This window comes from Tauraco erythrolophus, chromosome 15, assembly GCF_009769465.1.
Source record: "Tauraco erythrolophus isolate bTauEry1 chromosome 15, bTauEry1.pri, whole genome shotgun sequence".
Taxonomy (NCBI): Eukaryota; Metazoa; Chordata; class Aves; order Musophagiformes; family Musophagidae; genus Tauraco; species Tauraco erythrolophus.
The window spans coordinates 13,128,779-13,149,247 of NC_141479.1; the positions used below are offsets into that span (position 1 = coordinate 13,128,779).

The 20,469-nt window shown below is 40.3% G+C and overlaps 1 protein-coding gene across 2 annotated transcripts; it reads right to left on the bottom strand.

Moving 5' to 3' along the window:
- Positions 1-8,263: 8,263 nt before the first annotated feature.
- Positions 8,264-20,316, bottom strand: CDH5 (cadherin 5). Of its 2 annotated transcripts, none has more exons than XM_086620950.1 (11): positions 20,119-20,316; positions 17,505-17,793; positions 17,300-17,416; positions 16,377-16,541; positions 15,768-15,955; positions 13,749-14,002; positions 13,050-13,192; positions 12,122-12,246; positions 10,125-10,233; positions 9,591-9,836; positions 8,264-8,757 (listed from the first exon to the last, which is right to left on the bottom strand). In XM_086620950.1, exons 1-11 carry the CDS (start codon positions 20,305-20,307, stop codon positions 8,264-8,266), a joined length of 2,319 nt encoding a protein of 772 aa, XP_086477076.1. In that variant the 5' UTR covers positions 20,308-20,316. The 2 variants fall into 2 exon arrangements, with proteins under 2 accessions (XP_086477076.1, XP_086477074.1); XM_086620948.1 differs by having other exon boundaries at positions 8,264-8,769; positions 20,119-20,307.
- Positions 20,317-20,469: the final 153 nt, after the last annotated feature.

Sequence of the window (20,469 nt, forward strand, 5' to 3'; positions counted from 1 at the left end):
GCTCTGCTGCCTATCCCTGCGTCTATCCCTCTGCTAGCTTTCTAGGTGTATTCCTTGATGCCAGCTCTTTTGCACGGTTGACTTTCTCAGTGGATCCCTGCTAGGCTTGCCTTCTGCTGCTGCTGTCGGTTGCTGTTGAGTACTAGAAGGCAGCACAACCGGGCATGGCCATCCTGTGTGTCTGACACTTGTCCAGGCTGCATTGGTCACAAAGGTGGTGGGTTTTGCTGCTCTGGATCCTTACCTGGCTGCAAGCTCAGAGCTCATGTCATTCTCAAGCACAGCGCTGTTAGGAGGTCAGTGCCTTCTTGCATCTGCTTGCCCTCCGTGTTTGCAATGGCAAAATACTCCAGGTTTGGGAAATCGTCAGACACACAAAGCTGGAGTAGTTAGCAATGACATTTGGGAAGTCTCAGTATCTATGCTGGTGGCTCTTACCCAACTGATGATGCAGAGGAGAGCTGTGTATTCTCCCCAGCCCAGTTACATACTTGTATAATCTCTATCCATCCTCCCTCCTGTTCAAACAGTAGTTCCTCAACCAGGAAGCCACCTCCTCTGCTGTACACCAAGGTGTGGTAAATCACAGCAGCAACTTCACTGATGTTGGTGCTGGCTCCTCTGGGAAGACAGGCAGAACTTCCCCTTCCTGCCCTTTGAGCAGCCCGAGGCTGTGGTACCGGGCCTGCTGACTTGGGTGGAGGCTTCAGGTTGTCACTTTTGCTTGGCAGTCTGCCAGGACCACAGTTTTCAGAAGAAATACTCAGCTTTTGTCAGCTGTGCACGTATTGGTGAAAAGGAGGTGGCCTGGCAGGGTGGGACCTGTGGTCAGCGCGTGGTTTGCTCGCAGAGCCCTGTTGCTGGCTGTGTTGTACGTGGCATCTGCGGGAGGAAAGAGGAGCAGATGGCGTCAGGACGGGACCCACGTGCGACAGGGCGACAGATGCGTGAGCTGAGCAGGCTGAGGGGGCTCAGCTGCTGCTGAGGAGGGAGGAACTTCGTCCCTCAGGCTAGTCTCTGCTTCCCGAGAATTTGCTACAATTTGCTACTTGTATGTAACATAACTTTTTAGATCGAGGGAGAAATAACATATTTTTTTTTCTCTGCTGTTTTTGACCTACAAATTCGCACACTGCTGTTTCTCTTTCCTCTTCCCCTCTCATCCTAGCAAGATTTGCTTCCTACCAAGGAGCTGTTTTGGGGCACGTTCTTAGGCAAAGGTTTGCAAGGTCACCAGGCATGCGAGGGGAGGGGTGGCAGTGGGTAGGGAGTGCAGTGGGGGTGCTGGGACTCCCGGCCCTCCGCTGTGAGTGCGTTGCAAACTGTGGCTGGCAGTGGCAGAGGATCAGGCAGAATGCCGTGTTTGGGGAATCGAGTATGACATGGATGGGAGAGTTCAGTCTGTAGCATGAGAAAAAAGTAATTAAGGAGTGATTGAGGTGGGACTGGAGAGGCGACGGCTGCTGCCAAGTCCTTTGTCATAGTGGTGCCAGTATCAGTTGTGTTGGTGCTCAAAGAGGTCTGTGCAGTTCAGCTGGGTCCTTCAGTCCGTTCCCAAGGAAGGCTGGCTCTGCCGAGGCTCTCCGTCAGTGTAGTCCAGCACAGCTTGGATGTGGTTATGTGACGTAGGGGGTGACCTGAAATAAGAGGCATCAGGCTTTTTGCAGAACGGGGGGACATCACAGCTGCCACTGTGCAGAGAGGGGGGAAGAGAGTGAGGCTGGAGCTGGCTGTGAGAGTGAGAAAGGAGTGACCAGGAGAGGCAGTGGGCTGAAGCAGCTGCTGAAGACAGCTGTGGGAGACACAGCAGATGATCAGTGTGTACAATTGCGTATGCTGCCGTAAGCCTTTATCGTAACCTTAGCCCAGTACAATACTATAAACAGATTTTAAACTGGTGCTGGTATTTGCTTCTATTCTTTGTGGCTGACCAGCTTGAGTTCATTCTGAAAATCTGCAGACAGCATTGTTTTGGGTCCTGAAGGCAGAGCCTGCCTCTCCTGCCGTACTGCACACTGAGATTTGCAGGGCTGGTGGAGCAGCAGTCACAGTAATCTGTCTAGAGGAGGAGTAGTAGGAGAGAGGATGAAGACTGATTAAATTACTGATTACAAATACTAAATTAAATCCACTTGCAAGGAGTCTTTGTCTTTCATGAAGCCACTAATCTGTAATTGTGTGACAAGTGATTTCTGTGAATACTTTTAACTTTTAGGTGGTCACTGAAAAGTTCCTGGTACTTTTTTTTTACTGGTCTGTTTGTGTGGCTACTTGGGAAAGTTTTGCAGCAGGGTTATAATATAAAAATAATAAACAAATAATGACTAGTGGATAATGCCTGTGTTCATACACAGATATACTTGTTCAAGGCAAAACCCAACTGTTCTACAGGAGTCATTGAAAAAAAAAAATTGTTTTTTATTGCTTGAGAAAATCATTAGTAGTTGCAGTTTGGTTCAGAAGGAAAAACACTCTAAAGAAGTAGGGTCAGACAACAACTGTGTCATCAAAACCAGCTTTCAATGTCATATGACAAGCTAGCAGGACTTTGACTCCTTCCAGCAAACAGGCAAACATACCCCAAGTAGGGTCATCTGGACTGACGTTTGAATACAGGAGACATCTGGAGCTTGCGTCTTTTCCCCAGAGCTATTTCCCTGCCCTCTATGCTCTTCAAAACTCCTGCCTGAACAAGGTCACTAGTTTTTCCTTTATAAATTCAGGCTTTGTAGCCTTTCTGGCTTCTGGAACGGTCTGAGTGTTTTTGTGAGGTCAGACTTAAAGCATGAAACTGATTGAATTAACTTTCTGGATTTATTAATTTTATTGAACATGAATAAGATCCTCACATGAGCTGATATAGCAGAGAACAGAGTGGGAAGTCGATAGGAAAACCAGATGTGCGGGAAGGAGGACGAGTTGGCTGGAGAGCTGGGCTGGAGTGCCACCAGGCGTTCGCTGGTGGCCATGGCAGCCGGCGCTCCCTGCAGCTGGAGCTTTGCTTTTCCCTTGGTTCAGTTTATGAAATGGCACAGAACTGGCAGCATTGACTCAGGCCAAGCTCGCTTGTGATTTTCTGCTGTTGCACTAACGTGCATTTTATACATCTCTGGTGTGCGACATACTGTGTGCAGCCAGTGCAGCAGTGAAATCTGGCACTTCAGATTCCTTTCAGGTTTTTGGCATTTTCAGGTTCTTCAGTTTGCTCTTTAAATAAGGAAAGCATGGATGGTTGTTGAGAAAACACGTTTTAAAATTATGGAATTTGGACTCACATTTCAGTCTGTTTTCTCACTACTGCCCCAGTTGCATAAAAGTAGTTTGTAGTGGCTGGACATTGTCCCAAGATATATCTGGAATGTAGGAGGTTTTCTGTGGGTCAGAGCAGCAGATGGCTACGATGCCTGCTTTTGAACTTCTCCATTGGAGAATGTACTGGTTTGTAGAGGGCATTGCAGGTCAGGCCTTGAGCTCTAGTGATGCTGCCAGAGATGCTCCTTGGACCATTTGCAGTCCAGCTGTTACTGACTTTCTGAAAAACCTTATTTGGCTTATTTTTCAGTTGTGTTTGCCTGGTGAACTCTGTCTTGCTTTGTTCTGCTGCTTTTGGCAATTTCATTCAGAGCACTGGCTTTCAAGTAGAGGTTTCTTTTTAATGAGGAATGAAAGAATTGCTGAGATTTATGATTGATTGTGGCATTGATGATGGGCTAAACTAGAGTGAATTAAGAGACTTGTGGGAAAACAGGTGGGACAGCTTCTCATTGGGGACATGTGGAAAGAAATGCTGTTTTCTCCTTTCCTTTCAGGTCAGGCAGGAACAAAGTCAGGAAGCTGAGAAAGGTGGGAAAATATCTATGTTTTTTTATTGCTCATGAAAGAGTTTTGCGGGTTTTGTTTTCTTGTTCTTTTAGTCTGCATCAGAAAAAGGAAATACTTGCTGTTTTGTTTTCTGTCATGCTTTTTCTATGGACTAGATTTACACTGAATCATCTACTTTGATCTGATCAGACTCTTATTCAGTTCCTGGTAAGACTTGATAACTTGTGCTGCAGTAAAATTGTGATGGCTTCTTAAATGGGAAAGGTACCACCTTGATTATTTTTTTCATTCCAGGAAGAATGTATAGTTAAAATCACAAGAGTTTTTTTTCTTACTCCCTCACACTTGAAACATTTATTAAAAAAATGAGTAGGAAGGGAGAATAGCTTAGGAAAGATGGTGATTATTCCTTTTTTCTGTCCTAGCCCCACCTGAAATGTAATGGAAATAAGTGTAACTATTATTTCTAGCCAAACAGGATGATATATCTGTTTACTACCACCACGAGCATTTCTCCTGCATGTGACATATGCATAGGAGTGAAAACATTTAAAATAAATGTATCTAGGTGGATCTGTACACCGAACTGTAAGCTCCAAAAAACCAGTGTGGCTTTACGTGACTTGCTCGCTACAGAGTCCTGGCTGGATGACAACACCTGTGCTTGAGCAGGTCTGATTGCCAGGTCTGCTTGTCCCTTGTAGTGCTGTTGTAAGGCTTTGTTGCTGAAAGGAGGAAAGGGAAGAACTCACTAACTGAAGAACAAGAACTCAGGATTTTTTTTTTTTTCCCCCTTTTATAACTAATCCTTCTGTTTTCACTGGATTTGCTGTTATATTCTTCCTGACAATGTATCAGTAGTACTGGACTGTAATCGGATAATACACGATACAGTTGTTCCTTCTTTCTCTGAACAGTGGAAATTCATTTTGATAACGGGACCTTAGCTCACCTGACCTATCTGGGAAGTGCAGTACTGTGCCAAGTATTAATATTCAAACAGTTTTTCATTGCTGCTTTGATATGTATCAAGGATTCTGATCACAAGTCGTTATTTCATTAAAATTTCTAATGGGGTGGGAGTAAAAAACCTTTATTAAATGGCATGAACTTCTGCGTCAATGTAATAAAATAATAATTTATGATATATTTTTAGGGATGAGAGAGTAAAATGCATATTAATTAAATGAATAATGAAAACCTTTATGAGAATCTCTGCTACAAGTTGCAAGTAGCTGTTTAATAAAATTCTTTCTATGGAAAAATGCATTTCATTATAACATAATTAGCACATCTATTGTGTTTTTAATACAACTCTTGCTAAAGTGTGTTTGATCTGAAGTTTGCTCGTGGCAATTAGCAGTGAAGGAATTGAACTTTTTTGCTTTATTCCAGGCTTTGTAAATTATAAGTGCCATATCTGGGAAAAATTGATGTGGTTTTTTTTTGAAGTGCTAGAATAATCTTGGGAATATATTGAGGTAGTCATTGTTAGTAGCAAAAAGAAACAGTATGAAACTGTGCTATCTAAAGTGCAAATTTAGGGGTCTTTTCTTTTTTGTCTGTCCCAGATGTGTACTCTTCCGTCATGTCCTATCGAAATCCTGGACTGGGAGAAAGCTGGGGCTTTTTGTGTACTACAGAGTAATCCTGCTTGCGTAGGTCTGTAGCAGCAGATCAGAGAAGAAGAAGATAGCAGGCCAGGGGCGGGGGTGCTGGTGCTGGGGGTCTCAGCCTTTCTTCCCACTGAGGTAACACTGATAGACCACTCAGGTAGTGGGTATATATGTAGTTCCCCCATGGGTGGGTGATACGTGCTGACCCTGGGTGTTAGTACTTTCTGTTCTGCAGTGTGTCCTTTACCCTTTGAAAGGGGTACTTTTCCAGTAGGAAAAAAGGGCAGGATCTCAGTAAACATGGTGGTTCAAAATCACCGTGATGCCTGGCTGCTAAAATACCAAACATCTGCTCGGAAATTGAATGCATCCTGTAGCACTGGCAGACACGAGTCCTCCAAAGTCAGAGGGTTCAACCTTACCAGCTGCTGTAAACAGACTGGACTACTGGAGCTTTTCTCTTCCTTACCCCAGGAGCTTTACTGACAGCTTTCCAAAGAGTGAGAGAAAACTTTTACAAAAAGTCCTTTGGTGAATTTGTGTCTAGTCTGAGTTCACTTAGTGCCTGGGCACCAATGATTTTATGGTTGAGTTCACAGTGGTACAAAGCCTGTTACTGTCTTCTGTGTGAAACTCATTAATGCACAGAAAATCCAAGCTTGAGATTGTCTTTTATGTAGTAAAAAAACCCAAAACAACAAACAGTACAGGAATATAAAAAGAAACCATCCAGTGCAAACATCTTTATACAGTGGAAATTGATACAGTGTTCCTTAAAATACCTTTAAAAAAGAGGTTTAAAAATAGCGATTACAGGTAATACTGTCTGGATGATGCTTACCAAAGTACTTTACTTACTGCACTAAATAATTTCATAACTAACTTTACCTGTTGATAGCCAATACCTTAGTTACTGATGAAAACTTTAAACTGTAAGTATTATTAGTTAGCATTCTTTATAATATACTATGTGGAACCTCAGTAGCATGCACTCTTGACTGTGTTAAGCAAAACAGAAGAGAATAAACACATTAAAAATAAACCCAAGACTGTTACCCCAAAACGCACTTCTTTTATAAAGGATGTGATCCAAAGCTGATTTGACTGATGGACAGAATTCTACTTAGTTTTCCTTTAGTTCATATTTGAAAATTTGAGTGATTGTATTGTTAATGATAGTAGGCATTAGTGTCCAGCTAAGTATTGTATTGAACAACTTTTTACAGAGTGAGGACTAATGTGAGACCATATTATAGTGCATTGCTATTTCCTGCCAAAAAAGCATATTCAAGGAAGGGTGTGTGAATTAGTGATGACATGAATAAGTGAAAAGCAAATTTGTGAGGTTCCACACTACGGGTGTAGGAAAAAAAAAAAAGAGATTTAGTGTTATTTGGTTAGCTATCAAATTTAAATAATCAAATCAACTAAACTAATACATACAGCTCCAGCACAGAGTCTGAAGAATTGAGTATCTGTGTGGCAGGGCTCTGTTCCTGTTGAAGGCAACGGGAATCTGCATTGCCAGAAGCCAGAGACAGGCCATTGTCCCAAAAGACACGCTTTTACAAACTGTATTTGGCTGGATAACTTCCCACATGGGAAGTTTCGTTCTGTTCATTCTGTGGCTCTTCATCAGACAAGAAACTAAACGCACGCTTGCCAGGGACGTAGTACTTGCAGCTCCAAAACCTGACTTATATTTGCAGTTCTGTTATGCACACAATTGTGTGGGTGTGTAGAGTTCTGGTTTGGAAGTCTACAATATTTTCCTGGATGGAAAATACCCGTTTTACAGTACCTGCTCAGAAAAAAATCAAAACAGTTTCACAGTAATGAGGCCCTTCATTTGTTTGTCCCTGAAAAAATACAATTGCTTTAGTAATGTTGAGTAAAAAAACTATTCAACCTCTTTAGAAATCTGGAGAGACCTGTGTTGCCATCTAGAGAGATTTACAATATTGGAGTCCTAACATTCCTCTGATCTATACATTTCCTGCCCTGCAGGATATGTTCCATTGAGTAACACTGAGATCTTATTTACAGAAAGAAAAAACAATTTTGCTGCTAGCTAGAGTGATTGTAGCATGCCAGAAAGGTGTCTGAAATCATCATCAGCCTGTTAAAAATGACAGATGAAACCAGATTGTGCATCTAAAAATCCTGTCTAATTTTATCTTTAGTAACTCATATATGTAGTAGGAGACTATAAAGCAAGAATAATTAATAGATTGGAAAGAAGGAAAAATCATGCCTCTCTTCGAAAGTGATGAAATAATTTCTAATATTAAGTGATAGACCATATGTTCCTCCTCTCCTCTGCTGGGTAAGCATAAGCGTGGAATATCAATAAAGATGTTACCAGAGGCCAGGCAAACCAGCCGGCTGGAGACACAGGAGGTTATTCAAAACATTCCTTCCCAACGCCACTGAACCTCTCTGTTCCAGCGGATGGTGACCTTGAATGCATGTTGATGAAAATAGCAGGAGATGAGTGAAGGAGAAACTGGGGACAAAACCACTTTTTAAGGAGACACATCTATCTGGTTAGGGAGAGAAGTTGTGTCCTAGAAGACTTGAGCAGGTCCTCGAGCAGCAATTTTGGGTAAAGAGCTGAATGTTAGCAAGGATAGCAGTGCTGGAGGAAGTCAATATACATGATCTGTGTGTTTCTTTTTGACCCTACTGCTGACAAGTGTTTTTTTCATGTCTATTCGAAATCCTAGTATGGCTTGGGTGGAGAGCTATGAGTTCTTCTTTGGCCATTGGCAGGCTCTTGATGTCTATCTGTAGCAGGAGGGAGAAAATTAATGGCTAATTCGAACTTAATACACAAAATCTTCATTTGCTTCTGATCCATACAGCTCAGCTAACATTTTAAACCTGGGTCCCCAGTCATTTAGAAAGTCGTAATCAATATCTGAGTCTGAGGAGCCTGATTCCAAAGAACTGAGAGATTCCGCAATGGACTCGGCACCTTCATAGCCATAAATGTGAAGTGTGTCATATGGCAGCAAATCCCTGTCATTGTCAGCTTCATCCTTCTTAACCTCAATCATCATTTCCATTTCTCCAGCACCAGAAGTTATATTTCCAGGAGGCTTTTGAACTTGTGCATATGGAGAGGGAACTGCTTCCAGTTTTACACCATTTTTGCGGACAGAGTTGAGTACAGATACGTCATAGCTTGTGGTATCCATTTCACCACCACCTTCTTCATCGTAAGTGACAAGCTGCTCATGAATCTCTGCCACATTCCTCCCAAGACCGCTCAAATCCTTCTTGTGTCTTTTTCTTAGAAGAATGAGCAATGTGATTACTGCAAAGAAAACTTAGATGAGCATGTGTAAATAGAGAAGTAAGGAAATAAACCAAATTGCATTTAAGGTATGTAACACAGTCAACAATGTGTGTGTTTGTTTTTTTTTTCTGGAGTAAATTTTTTTTTGACACGTTTATTAAAAAAAAAATGTTTAAAACACTGTTTAACTGTAGAATTCGTATGTTCTCAAAGCTGTTCAGTCTGTACAGGAATTGTACAACTGACTCTTCAGCTGGAATCACAAGTACAAATGTATAGTGTCACAAGTTCGTTGAATCAACTACTGCTTCGAAGTGGTAAATCTTTTAATGCCAGGCATCAAATACTACTTATGTGGTAATTACAAAGGAGGCCTCTTCTCAAGCAAGAAAAAATGTTGCCCCTTCTCTGATAGATTCCAAATATAGCAAATAGGTACTGGTCTGCTGATTCATTACAGATTTATTTATGAATATATGTTCACTGTACTGTTCAAAGGGTTTCCAGACTAGTTCAGCCTTTGGAAACAGGAATCCTATTGTTATTGCCCCAGCATAAATTTCCTGTTTTATAGCTGCATGTGAGCCTAATAACAGTAAATCAAGTCTATTATGCATACGTGCAGTAACCTTTCCAGTGGCTCAGCCTTTCCAATAGAATGGACAGCTTTGTAGCTGAAATGATGCTAACAGGCCGAATACAAAGAGCAAATGAGATGAATCAAATAGTTACAGTATTTCTGCCTTCGTGGCCATTTTATAGCCACAAAGCTTTTGTAGATCTTGGTTAAGAAAAAACAAAACAATCTCCACGTTTTAAGTCAGAGAACATTACAAAAGGCAAATACTTACCAATGATTGTGAAGATACAGATAAAAATTGCCACCAGTGCTTGTATACTAACTCCAACTTGTTTAGCTCTTTCCTCACAAAAAGTGAAGTTGCCTTTTTCATTACACTTGCAGACACTGATGACAAGTGTATTTGTGCTGCTGAGCTCAGGATCACCGTTGTCTGAGATGATGACAGGCAGGTAGTGGATTTTGGCAAGTTCACGATTAAACTGCCCATATTTGACAGTGATATTAGCTGTGTTATCTGGAAGAAGTAACGACATCTAATTAAGTGATAATCTCTACCAGATTTTCCTTATAGATTATCAGTCAGTTGGTACATCTTCCCCTTAGACAGAGCCAGCCTTTAGGGAACCAAGTGAAACTTGGGTGGCAACAAACAACATTTTTTTTTGGTAAGTTAAGCCTGTAAAAATAAATAGTTACTTAGCTCAGCTAGACCAATTGTAGGTCATTGCTACAGCTTTTCTCCACCATGTCCTAGTGTCTCACTTTTGACTAGCTGAGAAAATGGGTTGCATGGATACGCTACCATAGTTCTCAACCAAGGAGAAGTTGCTATCTTCTGTGGCCAGGGAGTATTTGAAGAAACCTCTAGGTGATACTTCATCCTTGTCAGTAGCTGAAATCCTGATGATTACCTATGAAGATGGAAGAGGTCATAATTTTCAGTATACATTGCCTCCAGTGATAAAACCGCCTACAGTATTTAAGTTAGAGCTGGGCTGTGTATCCCATATAACCCTTCAGTAAAGCGTAGGACAAAGATATCTTGTGATTCTCCTCTTCAAGTTCTTTCAAGGCAAGTAATTTCCTTGTACGTCTTCAAAAAGAGCAGTCTTGCCCTTTCATTCACAGGTGGGAAAAAAAAGAGGAAATCTTGTGTAATTAAAGCATAAAAAAATCTTATACTCAAAGACATACGGCTCATTTAAATACCCGAGATGACTGTCTTCTAAAGTGTTCAACTTGCTTAGATGTATGACTCATTCAGTGAATGTCATTGAGACTGCCACTCCTGAATGACATGCTTGTTTTTGAAAACCTCAATCTGGGGTAGATTAGATGTATAAAATATAAAAAATGTCCCAAGGATATTTTAAAAATTAAATTAAAGGTGAAATAATACTTTGTGTGTTCTAACAGATTCCATCAGGGAGTCTAGTGTGTGACAGTCTCCTAATTAAACAAACATTACATGTATGGGCCAAATCCTAGAATCATAGAATTGTTTAGGTTGGAAGAGACCTTGAAGATCATAGAGTCCAACCATTAGCCTAGCACCACCAAGTCCACCACTAAACCATGTCCCTAAGCACCACATTTACACATCTTTTAAATACCTCCAGGGATGGTGACTCAGCCACTTCCCTGGGCAGCCTGTTCCAATGCTTGACAACCTTTCAGTGAAGAAATTTTTCCTCATATCCAATCTAAACCTCCCCTGGCGCAACCTGAGGCCTTTTTCACTTGTCCTAGTGCTTGTTACTTGGGAGAAGAGACTAATACCACCTCACTACAACCACCTTTCAGGTAGCTGTAGAGCGTGATAAAGTCTCCCCTTAGCCTCCTTTTCTCCAGGCTAAACAACCCCAGTTCTCTCAGCTGCTGCTCCTAAGACTTGTGCTCCAGACCCTTCCCCAGCTTCTTTGCCCTTCTTTGGCATCTCAATGTCTGTCTCTTAGAGAGGGGCCCAAAACTGAACACAGTATTTGAGGTGTGGCCTCACCAGTGCCAAGTACAGGAGGACAATTGCTTCTCTAGTCCTGCTGGCCACAGTGTTTCTGGTACAAGCCAGGATGCTATTGGCCTTCTTGGCCACCTGGGCACACTGCTGGCTCCTATCCAGGCGGCTGTCGACCAATATCCCCAGGTCTTTTTCCACCGGTCAGCTTCCCAGCCACTCTTCCCCAAGCCTGTAGCATTACATGGGGTTGTTGTGACCCAAGCACAGGACCTGACACTCAGCCTTGTTGAACCTCATACAATTGGCCTCAGCCCATCGATCCAGCCTGTCCAGATCCCTCTGTAGAGTCTTCCTTCCCTCAAGCAGATCAACACTCTCAGCTTGGTGTCTGAGGCCAAACATCTATACCCACAAATACTAATGCTATTTGTGTGTGCAGATACTTGCACTCTGATGAATACTGCAGTAATGTTATATGCAGCAATGTTTCTCATAGTGTTTTGAAATGGTTTCGTGCTCAGTATCATGTTTGAACGTTTGTGTGATAAAACTGAATTGCTAATTTTTGCTCTGCAAGGCTTGACTGTACTTCACGGTTCAATTGTTGATGCACGTACAGACTTAAAAGCCTGGAGGGAGAGGAACTCTACAACCCATGCGTGTAAGCAGATAAAAGTCAATATTCCAAGAGTGTGAAGTCCTGGAGAGAGATTTCTGACCACTGCTGTTTTGGAAATCAGGTGCTTGGGTATGAAAACTGAGACTAACTTTTATTAAAAGACGTCTTGAGCTTGCGAGTAGATGATTCAAGTTTAAAGGAAAAACTCTCCCTCCTGCCTCACCTTTCCTGGTGCAGCATTTTCACACACTCTGGGTTCCTCAGGATAAACAAGTTCTGGAGCATTATCGTTTTCATCAGTAACAATCACGTGAACTTGGGCATGAGATTCTCTGTCAGAAAGATGGCCTGAAATGACAATAACAACAACATTACAGGTCTCTGAGATGTCTGGAGTATCGGTACTGTGTAGCCCCTCCTTTTCTCTGCTTGTGTCCACCTCTGTGCCTCCTGAGTGATGAATATAGAGAGTTTCTAGCTCCATCATTAATTTAAAGTTTTCCTTTGACAGATTCAGGTATTTTCCTAAAAGCTCTCCTACTGGCCTAAATCATCAAGGATCTATAAGGAAGAAAACGACAATTGATTATGTTTTCCTGATTCTTCACACTGGGTGGCTATGGGATCCAGCATTGCTCTCTGGCACTAAGGCTGCAGCCACAGAACAGGCCATGTCTGTACTATTAAATATCTTTCAGCCTCCAGAAAAGGCCAGCCTCCCCCAGACTGACTTGTGCTTCCGAACCCGAGTGAAGCTACGTGGGGACGCCTGTGCCGCGATGCTGCCTGGGCGGCAGCGTGGGAGGGGTTTTGAAACTGTGTGAGTGGAGCTGACTGGGATGTTCCTGCTCTAACCACTGGCTTATCCCTGTCTCCCAAGCTGCTTCCTCTCCTCATGCCCTTTTTATTTCTTGTAACAAACTGAATGCGTTTTCATAATAGCTAGGGGCCAAATCTTTGAACTGTGTTTGACCTATTCGTGGGTACTCATTGGATTTGGAAGATTATTGTGCAAACCCTGCAAGCATCCCTTTCATTCGTAGCTTAGTGGAAACAGGCTCTCAGGTTGCAGCTTTCCTTTTTGATAAGCTACAGTCCTGCTGTAAAGTTGTACGCTGATTTCTTTCAAATAAGGAAGTGGAAGCACTTACCATCCTCAAGGATTTCCTGAGCTGCTACAGTGATGTTGTATGAGGAACTGAATTCTCTGTCCAGGGGCTTGGGAAGTTGAATGATTCCAGTATCAGATACTCTAATATAGTCTCCATTAGGACTAGCTCTTCGTCGAATAAATCTATATTTTGTTTAAAAAGAGATATGTCAATGCAAGGGTGATAACACTGTGTTTCACTTCAGTTCTTCATAGTGGAAGGTCAGAGAGTTCTTGTGTGATAAATTACATTAATATATTGACCAGGCAGTCTCAGAATATTTCCCTAAAACTATGCAAGCTGTGAGAGCAAAATACATCCATTGGAAAAGTTTCCAGATTATTGTCTTTTGCTGTTTCAGAAGTCTATTTTCTTTTCTAACTTGAGAGAGTTATTAAAATAAAAAATGTAACATATAGTAAAATTATAACCATGTAAAGATATCCAGGATTATGAATTTTCCTGTAAATATGCAGATGTCTTATCAGTAAGTTTACGTGGTAATATCATGGGTAAATGTAACTTATGTTCATATTTGTTGGTTGCCGTATATATGCATAGTTGCAGTGCTGGAAAAATCAGATTGGATTTTTTTTTTTTGGCATGCCTATTCTGAAAAATACTACTTTGGTAAATTCTTGGAATCATTAATGAATTCTCCACTTTAAAATAGAATTACTAAAGCTGGTGTGATGTTACCTGATTTTCCGTTTAGCTGCGTCAGGGTCATGTGCCCAAACTGAACCAAGTGTTCTTATTTCTGGATCATTTTCTCTAACTTTAAATTCGTATGGTAGTTTAGTGAAGACAGGAGGCTCATCAACGTCAGTGACTTGAATGGTGACTGTTGAAATGCTCCGAGAGCCACCGGCTTTAAAATAGCGAAGATCAACTGTGGGATCTGTTGCTTCAATGTCAAACCTATATTCTGCTACTTTTTCGAAGTCCAAGGGCTAGAAAAAAGACAAACACAGATATTCTTCCTTTGGAGAAGTCTTAAGTAAACTTTACTTTATCTACCTATGTAATTTGAGCTCTGTGCTCTAATTCACATTTGGAAATATTACCAAATTGTATCTTAGCTAAACTCTTGGGAGAGCATTTCCAAACTGAACTTCTCTTCCATGCAGTGGCTTGAGCAACTTCTGGTTTTGATCAAATTCGTTCAGTATTCTAAGTTCAGCAAGCATTCTTGGTTTAAATAATTTTATAATTCTGTAGCTACCAAAACTTGTTTAGCTCCTTTTTCTCAAAGGTTGGGGACCAGATTCTCCTCTTCTTCTGTTCTGAAGTCATTCAAGGCAGACTTCATAGCTGCACTGACTGATAACTGGGGCGTTTAGTGATAAACAACATCCGCTTCCTTGTTTTTCCAATTGACTGAGATTATAAAAGGAATCACACAATGGAAGGAAGGCCAGGAGTTAGGGCAGTAAGAAATGCCCAAGCTATCACTCATTTCAAATGTTTGGGTCTCTTTGCACAATTGCCTGAGATTATAAAAGCACCGTGAAATACACAGTAGTTAATTGTGGTGACTCTTATTTTTCTCTTTGGGTAGACGTAGCAAATGGAAGTGATAGTGCTTATCTAGCAGTTGAAATCTTATCTCATATGGCTGCAGATTTAAAATTATGACGTGCATGGCCAAAGCCATGTTACAAAACAGCGGAGTGAACTTTGCCCACTGCATGTTAAAAGATGAAATGATTCCAAATCACTCGGTGTGTCTATGTGTGGGGTCTCTTACTGCTCCTCTTCTGGGCAGAAGCTGCAAGCAATGCATTCCTCAGGTCCTGGAAAGACCAGGGAAGGGCCGCATTTGGTGAAGGAAAGCTGCTTGCACCTAGTGTGACCACAGCCAAAGACTTTACTGTCATTCTTGGAATACTTGGTACTTTTTTACCTCAAAGTTTTCTCTTCTTCTTAATGACATTTTTAGTCTTAACAGTTACAGAGAGACATTTGGAAGTGAAAAACACATGCCTGTCAGTTTGCGGATTACAGGAGGTGATTTATAGTCCTCTCTCCTCTTTTTTTTTTTTTTTTTTTTTAACTGTAAGTCAATGAAATCAATGAACTTCTAGCTTGGCAGTGCTCTGCATAACGCAGGAATTTCCCTTGGTAGAAGTCAAGTAGGTCTGAGAATTAAAAAACAAAGAGCAAACCATAATAAAGAGTAAAGACTTTGGAGAGTCTTGGCCCTCTTAAAGAGTTATAAGGAATTAGTGGGGAAGCTCTGAAAACACCCTGAGGGGAAAGTAAGGGAGCTGTGGCTCAGATCTGTGCAAGTGCCAAACTGTAAAGAGCACTTTTAGAAGATTGGTTAGGTGGACTTGTTCACATTTTCTACTTTGGTTTCACTTGGCCTGCAGAAGGGAAAGATTTTTTTACTTGATCAGTTGGTTTAACTCTTAAAATCACTGTAGTGATTTCTGAGGTTTCAGAGGAGCCCGAAGTGTGTAACCTGAATGTCTGAAATAGTCCCTGTTGCACTCTGCAGTAATTCTAAATCTTTCTGGGACTGGCAGTTGAAATGGGCTAGTAAATCACCAGCTCTTCTCACAGCACTTACAGAACAGAGTTTTCAGGATGAATGTATTTCATGCTGGCTTCCATGCATTTCCATTTTTTCCTGCTGCTAGTCCCAAACTGAATCAAACACTCTTGTGACACATGGGAAAACGAAATAATCATCTTTGTTACTAGGAAAAGTACCTTCTTTGGCCTAATAATTCCTTCATTTGTGAATGGATTTGCTACAATTTCAAAGGTGTCTCTGTAATCTCCTCTGACAAAACTGTATTTTGTATTTCTGTGTTGTGGTTCATCAACATCTTCTACTTTGACTCTGCCAACTTCTCCTCCTACTGAAATGTTTTCAGGAACGGTAAAGGTAAACGATGCTGTTTAAAAAAAAACACAAAACAACAAAAAAGACATAAAGAGTGTGTCCATGGAAGCTAGAACTTAGTTAAAAATTGTCCTTTGTCTATAGACGTACAGAAAAATATTTTGTTGAGAATTCGGCATTAGATATCCCTACAAACAGCACTTTGATGTATTTTTTATAAAAGTATGATTAATTATCAAAATTGTCAAGATCTTGCACAAAGTGATGAAATTAATACTGATTTTTATTTTCCTCTCCAGGTGTGTGTCACCCAGGAAATGTGGCTAGGGCTGAAAAATACAGAAGACCTGAGTACGTAAGATTCTTTAGTCCACTGTAAAGAAAAGTTGAATTGTGAAGAACTCTGACATAAATTTGTTACGGTTGTGTCAGCCCTTGTTTTCCGAATGCTACAGCGCTTGCACTATACTTACGGTGTTTGAATACTGGGAAGTTGTCATTGATGTCGGTTAAAGTGATAATGACTGTAGCTGTGCTTGAATCCCCGGAAGATCCTGGAGCATCTTTTGCTTTAACAATAATTTCGTATGTTGATTGATTCTCTCTGTCTAAATCAGCCCTTGTTGTAGAAATCACACCTTTGAAAAAATAGCATTGAATATGATTAGATTTTGCAGCATGTCCAACATCTCTTAATTTTGACAGCAATTTTGTCTTATGCCACATGTTCAGCTTTAACTAGCATTTTTACAGTGGTATTTTTCTAGGGCTAGAAATGTTAGAAGTCTTTCTACATGTGGGACATGTTGTGCAATAAATTCCTTTAAACTGATCTTTGCTGCTTAGAAGCAGGCTGACAATGTCTAAACTCGATCACTACAGCATCTAGAGTTTGTCTGAGCACCTCTTTGTCAGAATTATTTTCTCCAGAGAACTAGCATGGTTACAAGAGGTACTGAAATTATTTTTAAAACTAGGCAAAATTTGAACAAGAAAATTTAGAAAAGCAAAGAGTTAAGTTATTGATTATAGAATGCTTTTTCAGAATGTACATATTCTCTTTTCCTGTTTGGTCAAAGGAATGGTATCTATGCTAAACTGAAAACATGAACTTATATTAGCTCCTAGTCAGTCTCTTCATCAGTGGGGAAAAAAAAAAGACCTCTTATCTTCTCATTTAGTTCACGGCACCTGATATCCCAACTTTATTATTTCATTTCCAGATGCAGACAGTGGCATTGTGTGAGTGTGAATGAAGTGTCTTTCTAAATTATGGTAAAAATTGTATTTTTGAATTATCATCTCCCTTGTACAGAATGAAAAAGGCTTAAAACTGTGTTTTCTTCAAAATATAAGGTAAGGACAAAATGTAAGGATGCTTGAGTATCTGACCTACCAGAGTCATCAACTGTGAAGTATCCGTCTCCTTTGATGACTTGGTAGGTAACTGTGGCATGACCTGTAACTGTTGGGTCGTCAGCATCTACAGCTGTCACTTTGGTGACCGAGGTTCCTAGAAAAGGATTTCCAACAGCATATTTAGTATAAATTCTGCCTTTTAACCAGAAATATGAAGGGAAATGAGTGGTGGAAAAACATACCTACTGGTGACATTTCTGGGACAGATCCATTGAATACTTTTTGTACAAACACAGGGGCATTGTCATTAATATCATGAACCTTGATGATGAATTTAGCTGGGGGTTCCAGTGACTGGTTGTTTCTTCTGTCAACAATGAGAGCTGTCAGCTCATACTCTGCTTTCTTTTCTCTGTCTAGCCTCTCAAATGCATATACATCACCATTGGTTTCTTCCACTTTAAAAATGGTGTTGGCATATTCACCTTCAATAATGTACTTAGCGTACTTATTCCTTATACTCGATGCAATCTAGAAGGGAAGTATAATACAAAGAGAGAAAAGTGGGTTTTGGCATCTGGATGCGACACAGTTTCTACCAGAAGGTACACAAAATCAGGACTTCTTCAGACTCAGTTTGAAACCAGAGTAGCCATCAAAGATTTTGGATGTCAGCTGGAGTATTACTTAACAAACAGCACCACAGCAGCTACAGCTGTGCAGGGTTATAGGATGAAATTTGCGTTCCGACTGAAACTTGCTTGCTTATATATCAAGAAGTATTTTTTTTAAAATCATATTTCGTATTTCCTAAAAATAGAAATTGTTCAGGAAGTTAACGCATACAAATCATTAACCTCATTATGTCTGAAATAACACACACCACCACGTTCAGTCTGAGCTACTCTTGTGTGCAAGTAACTTTCTGAATTTAGCAGAGATTTTGCTTAGATTTCACGGAATTACGGAATCAAATCTAGATTCACAACTACTGACGTTATTCAGCATTAATCTCTATTACTTAGCATTTAGCAGAATTCCTACTATAGCTGACAGCTTCCTTGTGTTTATTCACATGCAGTTTTTTTATCATCAGTCTTTAGGCTCATGCTATGACAGCAAGATTAAATTTCCACCCCACAAATTTTAATATTTAAGATTATATGCCATGAAAAAGGGATGAAGTTAAAGGAATGAACATTAATCTGTTTTAAAATGTAATTTAATCCAATCGCAAATGGTTTTGCACATTATTTAACCTGCAGATAGTCTGGTGATCCTTCTCTTTCTATACCTTCACCTGTCTGAGGACCCTGATAGAAGGTTTAAACCACAATTTTCCATGCACCATATCAGCATTCTTATTTCAGCTAGCTATTTATCAATAATTGAGTGGTTTGACCAAGAATTTCTAGTCTTTTGTTACTGATGTTATCATAAATTGCAGCTGTTTGGTGTTCAGGATTTGATTTATCCTGTAGTTGTCATTTACTCTTAAACGTTCTTTCTTTTTTGTTTTCTCTTTTGAAATGTGTTGTTAAAATTTGCTTCCCTCATTCCACATACTTAATCATGCTTCTGGCTTCTAGGGCTGCTAAAGAGCAGTTTACAACTCTGGAGATGTAACATGAGAAATAACCTTACCCTTGTCTCAAAGATAGTATAGTCTGTGCCTTCTTTCTCTATTTTTATTTACTTACTCAGTGTAAAAGGTACAGAGTTCCAAGATTGCCTTTTCTAAAACCGAGGACGAACATACAAAGGAAAGCATCCAAGGTCATGAAAGATAAAATCAAAATGTATCAGCATATTCCTGCAGCTGTCACTTAGTTCTGCTGCGCTGCTGCTGTGGCCTTTTTTAAAGGGTTTATCAAGTGTTGAATCCTGCAAATACAATGCAATGAACACAGCCATTGCAAAAGTAATCAGAAGCATTCCACTGTTGAAAGACCACAGAGCACAGTACAAAGTGAATTACTCTTATTTAGGACAGCTCCAGGAATAGAAGTGTTCTCCTCAATCTGCTGCTGAATTCGTCTGAAATGAAACAGAGATACCCTGCCTTAGCTGAGTACCCGATGGCCCCTTTTCTCTCTCGCTTGTGCTTTCTGCCAGTGAGCAGTACTGATCCAGAAAGGTCTGTTTCACTTTGCTGAGACAGCCTTGACAGATGCTGATTGTTGTACATGGGAGGAAAATGTACAACTGCATTTATCTGAAAAGCATCAAAGTAGTTCAATTTGAAAGACTAGACTGGAAGAACTTTGTCTGGGTGATATGCAGTTAATCATAGGATTTTATGAGCACTGCCCTGGAGAAAATGAGTTTGCAAGCAGGTCAATGCTCATTATTTTTAAAAATTATTTTCTTTCACTTTGTGAAACAAGTTTTTTGATTGTATAACAGTATTCCTAAACATAGCACTTTTGTTTTGTATCCAAACTGAGAGGTGTAAACTGTACGTTTTTTAATGCATATGTTTTTATTAGCTGATCTCCTAAGTTTGTGAGAGAATCTTGAGCTGCTAGAAAAATATTGACATACATCAGCCGCCAGACTTCCTTCCTAACTCTGCACCTGCATGCCATGCAATTGTTTCTGCACTGCGGATGCTCCATTCTCTAAAATTTATTTGTATTCTTCAGAAGAATTAAAATCCCTTTGACGTTATTCTTGATTTACTCCATGTCCACATTCTTAAGATTTTAACACGTTAGTATGTTGGTATTAAGTCCTATTTCTATTCCCTTTTTTTCCTCTTTTATTCTGCCTAGACTGCAAACAAGTAATACTTTTCAAGATACTAATTTGATGTCTGCATTTCTAATGATTCATCGCTAACAGACTGCTATTTACCTTGCCAACATGGTGTGGTAACGGCGCATCAATCTCTTCTTGGATATACATTTGGTTCCATATCCAGGCTCTCTTCAGTCGTTTATGACTGACATTGTTCGAAGAAAAGTTTTGGTTTGTTTTCTGACTTTCTTTGTCAGCAAATGCTGGAGCCAAGAACAATGGGAAAAGTAGAATAAAGTGGTTCATCTTCTTCTGTAGCCTAGAAAGTAATATAAAATATGAAAACTATATAAATAATAACAGAATCAGATTAATCAGAGAGAGCACACACACAAGTGCAAATGGACTTTCCTTCTATGGGAAAGTTCGATTACTTTCTGTATTTCTTTTCAGCTGCTTTAGCGTCAA